This window comes from Aegilops tauschii, chromosome 5 (genome assembly GCF_002575655.3).
Source record: "Aegilops tauschii subsp. strangulata cultivar AL8/78 chromosome 5, Aet v6.0, whole genome shotgun sequence".
In the NCBI taxonomy this organism is placed as follows: Eukaryota; Viridiplantae; Streptophyta; class Magnoliopsida; order Poales; family Poaceae; genus Aegilops; species Aegilops tauschii.
The window spans coordinates 385,244,577-385,257,226 of NC_053039.3; the positions used below are offsets into that span (position 1 = coordinate 385,244,577).

At 45.1% G+C, this 12,650-nt stretch overlaps 3 protein-coding genes across 3 annotated transcripts; all 3 read left to right on the forward strand.

Annotated features, from left to right (window-relative positions):
* Nucleotides 1-308: 308 nt before the first annotated feature.
* Nucleotides 309-2,439, forward strand: LOC109750991 (protein FAR1-RELATED SEQUENCE 5-like). The gene is made up of 5 exons (XM_020309907.1): nucleotides 309-370; nucleotides 471-594; nucleotides 991-1,428; nucleotides 1,528-1,765; nucleotides 2,045-2,439. Exons 1-5 carry the CDS (start codon nucleotides 309-311, stop codon nucleotides 2,437-2,439), a joined length of 1,257 nt encoding a protein of 418 aa, XP_020165496.1.
* Nucleotides 2,440-6,721: 4,282 nt separating this feature from the next.
* LOC141022896 (uncharacterized) lies at nucleotides 6,722-7,423 on the forward strand. Its single transcript, XM_073499176.1, has one exon. The coding sequence runs from the start codon at nucleotides 6,722-6,724 to the stop codon at nucleotides 7,421-7,423; it is 702 nt and encodes a 233-aa protein (XP_073355277.1).
* Nucleotides 7,424-9,334: 1,911 nt separating this feature from the next.
* Nucleotides 9,335-10,540, forward strand: LOC109750992 (uncharacterized). The gene is made up of 2 exons (XM_020309908.1): nucleotides 9,335-9,618; nucleotides 10,111-10,540. Exons 1-2 carry the CDS (start codon nucleotides 9,335-9,337, stop codon nucleotides 10,538-10,540), a joined length of 714 nt encoding a protein of 237 aa, XP_020165497.1.
* The last annotated feature ends 2,110 nt before the right edge of the window (nucleotides 10,541-12,650 follow it).

Consider the following 12,650-nt stretch of genomic DNA (forward strand, 5'->3'; position numbering starts at 1 on the left):
AGAGGGCAAAACATAGGACAAACGCCTACATTGTCTTCTCAAGAGAAGGGACGCACAAGCAGACTGTGTCAGATTATAACCGGATACGTCAGAAGACATAAAAAAGGATTGGCTGCAAGGCAAAGATTAGAGTCAAAAAGAGGAAGGATGGCAAATTTGTGATAGAAATGGTTCAACTCAACCACAATCACAAGATGCTGGAAAGCCCCGGGTTGCTTTTGCACATGCGATCGCACAAAAAAGACGATCCTTTGATAGACCAATTAGTGAAAGACATGCAACTGGACAACCACACACATGCTCAGATGATGTCGACGCTGTCGCGTATGTCCGGTGGTCTGCAGTACATGGGACATACTAGCCGTGACTGGTAAACAAGTAAGCACGTCACAGAGCATATCTCATGAGCACTCTGCCGGTAATTATTCCCTGTTTGATGAGATGAGTTTGCATTGTGTCTGAAAATGAAGGAAACAGAAGTTTGCCAGAGAAGAGTCCGAAGATGATGTCAAGAAACTTCTGGATTTCTTCAAGAAAATGCAGAAGATAAACCCAGAGTTCTTCTATGATTATGACATTGATGCAGATAACCGTGTAAGAAACGTCTTTTGGGCGAACGCAAGTTGCAAAGGATCGTATGAAGATTTTGGAGACTGCGTTACATTTGACACGACGTATAAAACTAATAAATTCCACATGCCGCTGGGAGTCTTCGTGGGAGTGAACCAGCATCTACAGAGCACCATATTTGCTGTTGCCCTCGTGCGAGATGAAGCAATACCATCATTCGAGTGGATTTTCAAAACCTTTCTGAGGTGTATGAACAACAAGCCGCCAATCTGCATGCTCATAGGTACAAAAAAACAACAACACCTACATACTTACGTTTGTTTGGTGCACTTATATTTCTTCCATCTATCTTACACACACACAAACAACTTAATAAAAAACACTATTTGTGACTTCTTAGACCAGTGTTCTTTGATGAAGGCAGCATTAAAAACTATCCTCCCACATACTCTGCATAAGCTGTGCCGGTGGCATATCATGAAGAAGTACAAAGACCACCTCGCCTTGCTGTATAAGGCGCACGAGAAACTCAAGGTTGAACTCAATGCGGTGCTGAACCACCCACTAATGCCGTCAGAATTTGAACGAGCATGGAAGAACCTCATTCAGAGATACAACTTGCAAGACGACGAAGTGATGAATTCGCTGTGGGATGACAGGCACGAGTGGATCTCGGCTTACTACAAGGAAATTTTCTGTGCTCGGATGACTTCCACACAGAGAAGTGAGAGCATGAACCGCATACTGAAGAAAATTTTTGTCAAGGAGAAGCATGATCTCCATCTGTTTGCTCAGCAGGTGGACAAGTGCATTCAGACCAGGAAGGCCGTCGAGCACGCAGAGACAGTAGCAAATGAGGTAAACAAAATGTCAATCAAAAACTGCTAAAATATGACTACAAAAACAAACAATTTTTTCATTTCGCTGGTTCGTAACAGTGCATTTGTGATCATGCAGTCAGAGGTAAAAACAACAACCAAGTTTGGGTTTGAAGTTCAGCTATCAAAAGTGTATACAAGGGCAGTGTTTGCAGATTTCAAAGAAACACTCCACTGTAGCACTGCATTTAGAGCAGAACGGTGCCCTGAGAACCCGACAAAGTATCTCGTACACCACTACAACAGATCGGATGCATTTGACTGGGCAAGGCATAATTTCCATGTGGTCGCCGATGAAAAGAAAGGTGTCTACGAATGTGAGTGCAAACTCTGGACACACATAGGTGAGACTCCTAGCAAAAAAAATCTAGTTTCTCATAGTCATGCACGAAAGCTCACTTACTGAACTTTAAAAGTCCACATGCATGAGTAATTCACACAACCAAATGAAGTTCACTTCTTTAAAAATGAACAAATAACGAAAAAAATATGTGTTTATTAATTTCATGCAGTTCACTTACAAAACAAAAAAATCATGTGTTTGTCTGCATGGCTCTTTTGCGTCCATGTGTTATGCATGCTTTCTCATTTGAGAGTACTCAAGATTCCTGAGGTGTACATCATGAAAAGATACACCCGTAACGCAAGATCAGATGCAACCTTTGACAGAAGAGACTACGAACAAACAACACCAGATGGAACCTCGCTTTTTTGCCGTAGAAAATTGCTAACAGAAACAGCAATGGACCTTGCAAACAGAGCGACAAGGTCCAACGCTGGGTGCCACAGAGCGTTGTCTGGTATGAGGGCACTGATCGAGGAAGTTGACGTGCTCAACGAAGAAGAAGAAGAAGAAGAAGAAGAAGAAGCAGCAAAACTAAAGCAAGCAGAGAAATCCCAGCATGACAAGAATGCCGAGCAAGTAGAAAATACTGAACATAGCAGAACTAGTGCTATCAAAAAACAAACAATTCTTCCACCTCCTGTTTGAAACACAAGAGGAAGGAAGAAAGGGGGTGACGCAACCCAGAAAAAGGTTGCATGCAAGGAGAAAAATGATGACAAAAACAGTAAGCCACAGCCTGAGCTGGACAGTAATGGTCACCCACTGGGAATAAGAAGGTGCAAAACATGTAATGAAATCAGCGGCCACAATTCCAGGACCTGTACAAAAAGAAATGAACAAGAAAAACAAGGACATGGCGATGCACAACCAAACAGAAATTCCACTCACAACACTAAGAAATGGACGAAACCGAGACGTTGTAGCATCTGCAAAAAGAGGAAGAGACACAATTCAAGAACCTGCCCCAAAAGAACAAGATCAGAAAATGAGGAAGACGAAGAAGATGAAATGAAAGAAGAAGATGGTGACACAACTGAAGAAGAAATGGCTTATGAAGAAGCAGATGGAGGAGAGGAGGAAGAAGAAGAGAGTGAAGAGGACGAAGAACGTGAAGAAACTGAAGAAATAGTGGCTTATGAAGAAATAGATGATGAAGATGAGGAAGAGGAAGAAGAGAGTGAAGAGAGTGAAGAGGACGAAGAACATGAAGAAACAATGCCAATAAGACCACCCCAAGGGAATGCTGCTGTACAGAAAAAACCGAGAACGACACCACTTTCAAAAAACAAGGTAGGAGCAAAGAAGGATGCAGTTCACAGCGCTGGAAAATGAAAGCCACCATCAACCAGCACGCGGGGAGCAAAGAAGGATGCAGTTCACAGCGCTGGAAAATGAAAGCCACCATCAACCAGCACGCGGGGAGCAAAGAAGGATGCAGTTCACAACACTGGAAAACGAGAGCAGCCAACAACCAGCACGAGGGGAGCAAAGAAGGATGCAGTTCGCAGCGCTGAAAAACCAAAGCAGCCATCAACCAGCACGCGAGGGGCTACAAACACAACGGTGCAGAGAGAAGAACCAGCAACACCGCCACGGAAAACAAAAGAAAGTGCGACATTATACACGCTCCAGTCACCGCGCAGAAGCAGCAGGTTAACGACAAAATATATGAACTTCAATAAATTAATCATATGCATAGCAGTTTGCTTATCTCTATGACTTATGTATTAGTTTAAATTTTGTGTAAACACAAATTTCCCGTGGACTATGAGTTATTCAACTAAACCATGTAAAGAGAAAATGGTATATAGAGTATACCATATATATAGCAGTCTAGAGTAAAACATTGACACATTTTGATTAAAAAACCATGTAAAAAATGCTGTTAGCTCACTGGCAGCACGAAGTTCAGAATAATAATTGAAGTGGTTCAGATCACAAAAGTGCTTATTACAAAACACATCAAAAAGATGAAGCGTTCGACACGCAAAAGTACTTATTACAAATCAACCTCATAACCTTAACCAATCACGTCAAACGTGATTCTAACCGTGCGATCCTCGAGTTCAAGGAAGTTGAGGACAACAACTTGCTCAGACTTCAGGCCACTTTCAATGACAAATTCCTTCCACCCTTTCTGCAGACACAGCCGCCCGTCAACGCCTACACGGTATTTGGCTGGTTTAAGGTATCCATTACCAAGAACAACTTGGAGAATTCCCTTCTTCTTGAGCCGGAGATACCTAACAGCTCGTTGAGGAATTTTCTGCAAAAAAATAATAAAACTGTTTGAGAGCGATACTAGAAGTACAATTCTCAGACTGTGCATAGTGCGGTAAAAACCTACACACACTACAAACACGAGCTAGATGAAGTGCACAATAGTCCAACAAGCAGTACAGATAAAACACAATTTAATATGTAGTACGGAACTTGCAAATATGCAGTATGCTTTGAACTATCATGCAGTACTCGGGACTAGCTGCATGTAGTAGACACCATACAAATTGGGAAAAAATGTCAAAACATGTAGTGCTCAGCTAATATATAAGCAGTTGACATATTGTAACCATGCAAACTAAAACACAAGCTGCATGCACACAAGCAAAAAAATAAAAACAAGAAATAAGAACACAGTGCAGTACATTTCAAAAAAAAAGTGCGTTCCTAAAATACTAAAAGTTCAGAATAGAATGGAATTATTCAAAAAAAGTAGAAAACACAAAGAAAAAATCATATCTAACGAAACATACCATCTTGTAGTGAGTCTCCACATCTGTTGGCGTAAGCTGATGGACAAAAGGACTTGTGCGGCCAAGGCCACGGCGAAGCAGGGCAGAATAGAACGCAGAAACGTTGATTTGGCCCATATCCAATCCTTCCGTGAATACTGTTCCATATGCAAGCTACTCCGCTCGCCCAGTTCGGCACAATACCTTCCCCCCACGACGAGCATGACGGGCCTGCGAGCAAGCTGAACAATCGCAGTGCGTCGGCACACCACAACCATGGCCGCAGCAGAAGAGATTCGCGCAGGGGCCTGGAGCCATCGCAACAAAAACCTAGAAAAGGAAAAAAATAAAGAGAGGCTGGAGAAAGGAGAGAACTTGCGGCTAGATGAGAAATGAACTGCAAAGGAAGGGTAGAAGTTAGCCTACATTTATAGAAGAGGAATGCAAAAAGGTCAAAACTGAAAATTAAAGGGGAGTTAATGAAAATTATGTTACCAAGAATAAAGGACAATCAATAAAGGCTTATGTTACCAAAGAAAAAAGAACCAGAAAAAGAAGGTGTACTTTAACTGCAGCAATTCCCACGAACTAACCGCAGATCATTAAATAATAATTCTCTAAAAAATTATAATCCACAGACCATTTTATGTGTGTAGTTCTCCAAAGTCCTACCAGGAAGTTCACTATATGTGTGCATGAAGTGCAGTACATGCTCAAAATGAAGCAAAAGAGAAGCACTTTCGCGCAGTGCACAAAGCAGAAATTACTGCACCTGATGTAGTCCTTAAATGTAAGTCATGCAGTCCGTAGCGTTGGCATAACCAGTCACAACTTTGGCACAAAGAAGGATGCACGCAGTGCAAAATGTGTACACCTGAAGCGCAGGACTATGACAAATGCAGTGCGCATAGACGCACCAAAGCAGTGCACACCCGTACACTAAGAAAAAAGGATACGTAAGAGGAAAAACAGTAAGAAAAATGCTACCCATGCAGTGCACAAAAATGTAGCGCAAAACATGTGTAGTACGGAATGCGTGCACATGTAGTACAGAGCCCTGATCAATGCAGTGCACGGATGATTTACTAAAATAGTGCACGCCCCGACATTGAAAAAAATACTTAAGAGAAAAAAATACAAAGAAAAAAAATTGTCCACCCAGGTGGAACCGGCCCCAGCCAGTCTCGTAGTAGGTCTTTGCCCACAGAAGGCGAGTTGTTCTGAGTCACAATGCATGGGGCCGGCCACACATGGGACCACAGGTCAGAGAGCATAGAGCAGCGAGCGCTGTGTATAAGCGCCCAAATAAGTAAACAGAGGAGTTCAATACGGCGGCCTCGCCAGCGCTCATAAACAGGTCGGGCGCGCGTTCCGCGGGCGAGGTGGGACTAAACATTAGGACGCACACAACGCACAGGGAACCAGCCGTGCTCACACGCCGACTTGGGTCAAAATGCGTCTTCACTACCCGAACACAGGCCCAACAAGGCCGACTAAGAAATAACAATAAGTTCAAAAAAAGTGGGGGCCGCCCCCAACCCCCCCGCCCCTTCCCCTACCCCTCCCGTACCAGGGACTGCAATAAGTACAGGCAAAAACCAGATGCAGTACGCAGCACTAGAAAAATGCAGTGCATTTTCTTACACGATGCAGTACGATATAGCAATCCAATTCCGGATTACCTACATGAATAATACACGGCATAGAACACAGCAAAAAACTCATAAAATTTCGGAATACATTGTACTTTTTTCAGGGGCTGCAACAAGGACACGCAAAAAACGGTGAAGTACGCACGTGTAGACAAAGTGCAGTTCTGTATTGTAGACGATGCAGTGCAGAACTATAACAAATGCAGTTCATTATCACGCAGGATACATATATAAACATAACAAAATGCCCATTCGCACAGAAAGTGGTGGTCAAAAAAACGACGTTTGCATACAACCACCCAATTGGAGCGGTTCCATCGCCACAAGCCCACGATCACAGATGCAACACCAACCCACGATCTGCACAACCGCATTGTGAGTGAGATCGTGCAGTTCATCCGACGCGGCCATCCCACCCTGCGCCCTCACCTTAAATTCAGACCCCTGCCAAAGGCCTTCTCATCCACAACAACACAAGTATCCATTGCGCTGCCACCAAATCGCTCCATATCCACGCAAAAGCACCAAGCCCTACTACCGGCGATGGCGTTCACCGACGAGTACAAGGGCGACAGGGCCGTGGAGGCCCACGGCAACACCAAGTTGCACGTCATCCACACCAACGACAAGAAGCAGATGGCGATCTCCCTCGCGCAGTATGAGCGCCACCTCAGCCTCCAGCGCCACAAGATCGTCGACATTGATCTCGAGTACAACAACGAGCCTGAAGCAACGCAGAAACCCGCCCTCTGCCAGCTCTCCATCGGCAAGAATCACCCGGTGCTGCTCTTCCAAATGAGCGCCGCTAAAAGGTGCACCGTCTTCGACAACTTCCTCGCCGACCCCAGGTACACCTTTGCAGGCTTCTCCGTCGATGGCGACAAAACCAGGCTAGAGTGCGTCAATCTGGAGGTCGCCAACTTCGTCGACATCCAGAAGGAGTGGAGGGTGCCCGAGGCAACCAAGGAGTTGGACTCCCTTGGAGACGTCTCCGACATGCTCATCGACGACTACTACAACAACATGAAGAAGAAGATCACCGACGACGAACACAAGTGCTGGGCCACCCTACCTCTGTTCATGAGGCACATCGAGTACGCGGCAAAGGACGCCTACGCAGCGTACGAGATATGGAACCGCATCACCCTCACCCGGGACGGGCTTCGCCGTGCAAAGCTAGAGAAGGAGGAGCCACCCAAGAAGCGCACCAGGAGCAGCTGGGGATGGGGAGAGCCTAACTGGTGAACAAGAAGATGGTGCCGGCTTAGAGCCAACAATGCCAGCGTCGTTTTAGAATTATCATCAAATTTGCTTTATGTTGTTTGCTTATGTATCGTTAGTTTGCTTGTGTGCTGAACTTAGTTTGCTTGCCATGCAGAATCGCTTGTAATGATGAACTTTGATTATGTTAGATTGCTTTCTGTTCAACTTAGTTTGCTGATGATGAACTTGTCGTACAGAATGCTTGGGATAATTTTTTTTCTGTTGTTTGCTCATGTATCATTAGATTTGAGCAGTGTACAAAACGAAAATAAGATGCAATGTGCAAACAGGACGCACGCAGTGCAAATTGTGCACGAATGCAGTACAGACTGTGTCGAATGAAGTTTACACATACCCAACAAAGCAGTGCACGAACCTAAATTTGAAAAAAGAATACATAAGAGCAAAAACACAAAAAGAAAAATGCGACCTGTATATGTAGTGCGGAAATATATGAACGTGCAGTACAGAACCATAATCAATGTAGTACATGTATGCTTTACTAAGCAGTGCACTCCCATACATTGGAAAAAAAGATTACATAATAGCAAAAACACGGAAACGAAAATGAGAACTGTACATGCAGTACGGAATGCATGCACATGCAGTACAGAACCCTGATCAATGCAGTGCACGCATGATTTACTAAAAGCAGTGCACGCCCCGACATTGAAAAAATACTTAAGACAGAAAAATACAAAGAAAAAAAAATTGACCACCCAGGTGCTACCGGCCCCAGCCAGTCTCGTAGTAGGTCTGCGCCAAGAGAAGGCGAGTCATTCTGAGTCACAATGCATGGGGCCGGCCGCACATGGGCCCATAGGTCAGAGAGCATAGAGCAGCGAACGCCGTGTATAAGCGCCCAAATAAGTAACCAGAGGAGTTCGATACAGCGGCCTCGCCACCGCTTATAAACAGGTCGGGCGCGTCTTCGGCGGGCGAGGTAGGACTAACGTTAGGCTGCACACAACGCACCGAGAACCAGCCGTGCTCACAGGCCGACTTGGGCCCAATGCGTCTTCACTACCCGAACACAGGGCCAACAAGGCCCACTAAGAAAAAACAATAAGTTCAAAAATAAAACATCAAAAAGAAAAATGAGAAACATTTTTTAAATGAATAACAACAAACAAAAAAATATGTGCGTCGGCACTGCCAGAAATTATTAATAAATAAAACGCAGGAAGCCCGAAGTCAACGTACAAATGCAGTCCGCGACGTACAACAATGCAGTTCTCCACGTGGAAGCACGAAGTATTCTTTTTTTCTGAATTGCAGTTCTCTTCACTCTGCAATGCAGTATGGCTAAAATGAAGAATGCAGCCCTGCTATAAGCAAAGCAGTCCGACACCCCTACCCACACTACCATCCATCCACACAAAAGCTGTATTACCACAAAAAAGAGAAGAAAAGAAAGAACTCCATCAAAAAACTAAATGTGCGTACATCTGTGTGAATCCTAATCCGATATAATCTAGTGTACGAAGAATAAATTTCACTTCAAAGCAGTACACTATGTGGACATACGCAGTTCTGTTCTGATAGCAAAGAAGTCCACTGACTTGGAAAATTCACCGAAAACACAATCATCACATTTTCTGACAGTTGCGTAAATACCTTGAACTAGTCACAAAAAAAGAGGCGACGACGTTCCGGATTTCCAACGCACTAACAGAGCCTCCTCATAGCAGAACCTCTCTGCAGTTGCCACGTAACTTAAAACAGAGCCCCACCACGCTACCACCCCGCTCCACCTCTCCCACGTCCTGTCAAGGAGAGCAGAGGAGAAAACACAACTGCTTCGTCCCCCCAAAAACCCCATTGCATCTTGTTCTCCACACTTCCTTTCACTAACCTCTCTCCAGAACAAACACGAGAGAGCATAGGAGAGTCATGGCGGATGCACCTCTGTACAAGCAGCGCTGCGCGTACACTAGGGAGCTCCACGACGTCCACCTCCACAGCAACCACAAGCTCCACGTCGTTTGCACAAGCAAGGGTAAAGACGTGGACAAGATGCTGTCCACGTTCAGGAGAAAGCTCGGCGGAATGCCCGTCAAACTAGTCGGCGTTGATGTCGAGTACACGCACTACGTGAAGCCACAGTGGGCAACAGTGCTCCAGCTATGCGTAGAAAAAGAATGCCTTGTCTATCACATCTCTGCAGCTACAAACAGGTCAGAATAACTATCAATCTGTACTATTGCTTGTCAATATTGATTTTAAATTTTCTTCACTGCAATTGCCAAATATTTAAACTTTTGTTCTCATTTTTGAAAAGCATGGCATATGAATTCATTGACAGTTTTCATCTGGCTCCATGTATGTCAATCATGTGTTCAATTCTTGAATTATATGATCTAGCAATACACGCAGTTTTATTTTGTTTTACCAAATACAAATTATTTGGCTGAACAATAAAAAACTACAACATTACTATACAAAACAAAACATGTATGAAATTCAGTTCAAGAATACAAGCATGCACAAAACATACATTGTTTATGCAATCTATTATCAGATTTACTAGTTATGTTGAAAAAAGTATTAGCAACTACTCAATGCAACAGATTCAGATATTCATATTGCAGTTCAGTTTCATAAAAAACAAAAAAACGTTGGTAGTTCTAAGAAATAAACTATATTCACTCTATACAAACATATTGCAGGCCAGTGGAACTAGACAAATTCCTCATGAATGGTGAGTACACCTTCGTCGGATTCGCCATTGAAGGAGACAAAAGCAAGCTGAAGGTATGTGGTTTGGAGATCAACTTCGACAACTACATTGATATTCAGGTGGAATGGAGAGACCCATACAATAAAAAGAAGTTTGACTCTTTGGCTGATGTTGCCGGCAGGATGATAGACATTCACTACCATGACATGGAGAAAAAAATTAACCGCCAGGAGGACCATACTCTGTGGGAATTTTGCCCGCTGCCAGAAAAGCTTATCAAGTATGCAGCAATAGATGCATTCGCAACATATGTGTCATGGAGAATCATCTACGATGTCATAATGGGACTAGACAGGGCAAAAAGAGACAAAGAAGCAAAGAAGAAGAAGAACAAGGCTGTAATCCAATACAGCAACTAGAAATAACCAGGGCTATGTTTAGTTTCACTTTACTTTAGTCGTTGTGTTGTTCTCTGTTTCATGTATGCAAGCTTTTGATGATGTCCGTTGCTTCATATCGAACATTTCTTTTGTAAAAACAATGTCAGTTTGCTTGTGATCAATTGCTTTCGCAGAACTTAGTTTGTATTAGAACAAGTATCTAGACAACTTTGAAAAATTTAATGTGTGATACCAAAACATACTATTCACATACAAAACATATTCAAAAACAACTTTAAACAAAAAAATTAGGTAATCTGACTACAACTCATACCTAAAAAACAAAAGATTAATGAAGTTCACAATGGTAAAAAAAGCAATACACATGTGTCCACATGCAGTCTACAAATAGTAATTATAGAAAAAGAACATTAATATTAATATTTCTAAAACATATAATCCGCAGACCATTCCAAACAAACGTGAATATAGTTCACAGAACAAATATAAGGCAGTTCACAAAGTGTATACATGAAGTGCAGTACATGCATAAATGTAGAACGACAAGGGCAGCAGCAACTTCCGTGCGGTGCACAACACAAAGACTTGCTACACGCAGTGCAGTACTCAACGTTGGTGCAAGCAGTACAAATGACATCTTTTGTACTACCACGAAAATATATATCCTCCAAAAAGAAAAAAATGCTTCAGATAAGGAAAAAAATTGACCACCCAACTGCAACCAGGCCCCAGCCAGTCTCGTAATAGGTCTGCACCCACAGTAGGCGAGCCGTTCTGAGCCCCAATGCATCGGGCCGGTCACACCTGAGCCCACAGGCCAGAGAGCGTAGAGCAGCGAGCGCCGTGTATAAGCGCCCACATAAGTAACCAGAGGAGTTCGACCGATATGCCTCGCCAACGCTTATAAACAGGTTGAGCGCGGTGTCCGTGAGCGAGGTGGGACTAAATATTAGAGCGCACACACACCGGTAACTAGCCGTGCTCACAGGCCGACTTGAGCCCAATGCATCTTACACACCAACGCGTTGGACCCAACAAATTCTCACAGCCCCAAACAAACAAAAGCCCAACAACGCACAACTAGCAAGTAACTCCAGTACCCCCTCACCTAAAAAAATGCAGTCCACTGTGCAGTCCGGTATGGGACGGAAGATGTGCTGTCAATAAAGCATTGCAGTTCGCTTAGACAATTATTTCTTCCAGCCAATCAAGAACACTACAACGGCTAGCCCGAGCCAAACAGCCTGCTCCACTTGGCGAATCTTTTTACATGGCTACAACGGGACAATCCGACGTCACACCCTCGCTTGATTAACAGGCGCATGGGGTGTTACAGGGAGGCGACGGGGTGTAGCGGACTCGCCTACGCATGCGGTGCTGCGGCACACCGCGTCGCCGCCTGCTCCGGCTCGTTCCAGGCTCGGCCTCGGAGGGGCTTGGGGCGGGGGGTCACGACCCCTCGGCCTCACGCTAACGCACATAGTGCGCTTGGTTGATAGGCGCAGTGCGGACATTCTGTTTTTCCAACAATAGGACACACGCAACCCCTGAGCCACACCCCTAAGATAGACAGGAAGGCGACGGGGTGTGACGGCCTCGCCTACGCATGCGGCGCCGCGGCACGCCGCGTCGCCGCCTGCTCCGGCTCGTTCCAGGCTCGGCCTCGCAGGGGGTTGGGGAGGGGGGTCACGACCCCCCTCCCCACCCCCTGCTCGGCCTCGCACTAATGCACGCAGTGCGCTTGGTTGACAGGCACAGTGCGGACATTCTATTTTTCCAACAATAGGACGCACGCAACCCTAGAGCCACACCCCTAAGATAGACAGGGAGGCGACGGGGTGTGACAGACTCGCCTACGCATGCGGCACCGCGGCACGCCGCGTCGCCGCCTTCTCTGGCACGTTCCAGGCTCGGCCTCGCAGGGGGTTGGGGAGGGGGGTCACGACCCCCCTCCCCACCCCCTACTCGGCTCGCGCTAACGCACGTAGTGCACTTGGTTCGCAGGCGCAGTGCAGACATTCTGTTTTTCCAACAAATAGGAAGCACGCAACCCCAGAGCCACACCCCTAAGATAGAAAGGGAGGCGACGGGGTGTAACAGACTCGCCTACGCATGCGGCACCGCGGCA

Coding starts and splice junctions, on each gene's coding strand:
- LOC109750991 (XM_020309907.1), top strand. CDS start 309: ATGTCGACGCTGTCGCGTATGTCCGGTGGTCTGCAGTACATGGGACAT. Junction 595..990: donor ACATTGATGCAGATAACCGT/GTAAGAAACGTC, acceptor TCTTTGATGAAG/GCAGCATTAAAAACTATCCT. Junction 1,766..2,044: donor AAAGAAAGGTGTCTACGAAT/GTGAGTGCAAAC, acceptor CTCATTTGAGAG/TACTCAAGATTCCTGAGGTG.
- LOC141022896 (XM_073499176.1), top strand. CDS start 6,722: ATGGCGTTCACCGACGAGTACAAGGGCGACAGGGCCGTGGAGGCCCAC.
- LOC109750992 (XM_020309908.1), top strand. CDS start 9,335: ATGGCGGATGCACCTCTGTACAAGCAGCGCTGCGCGTACACTAGGGAG. Junction 9,619..10,110: donor ATCTCTGCAGCTACAAACAG/GTCAGAATAACT, acceptor AACATATTGCAG/GCCAGTGGAACTAGACAAAT.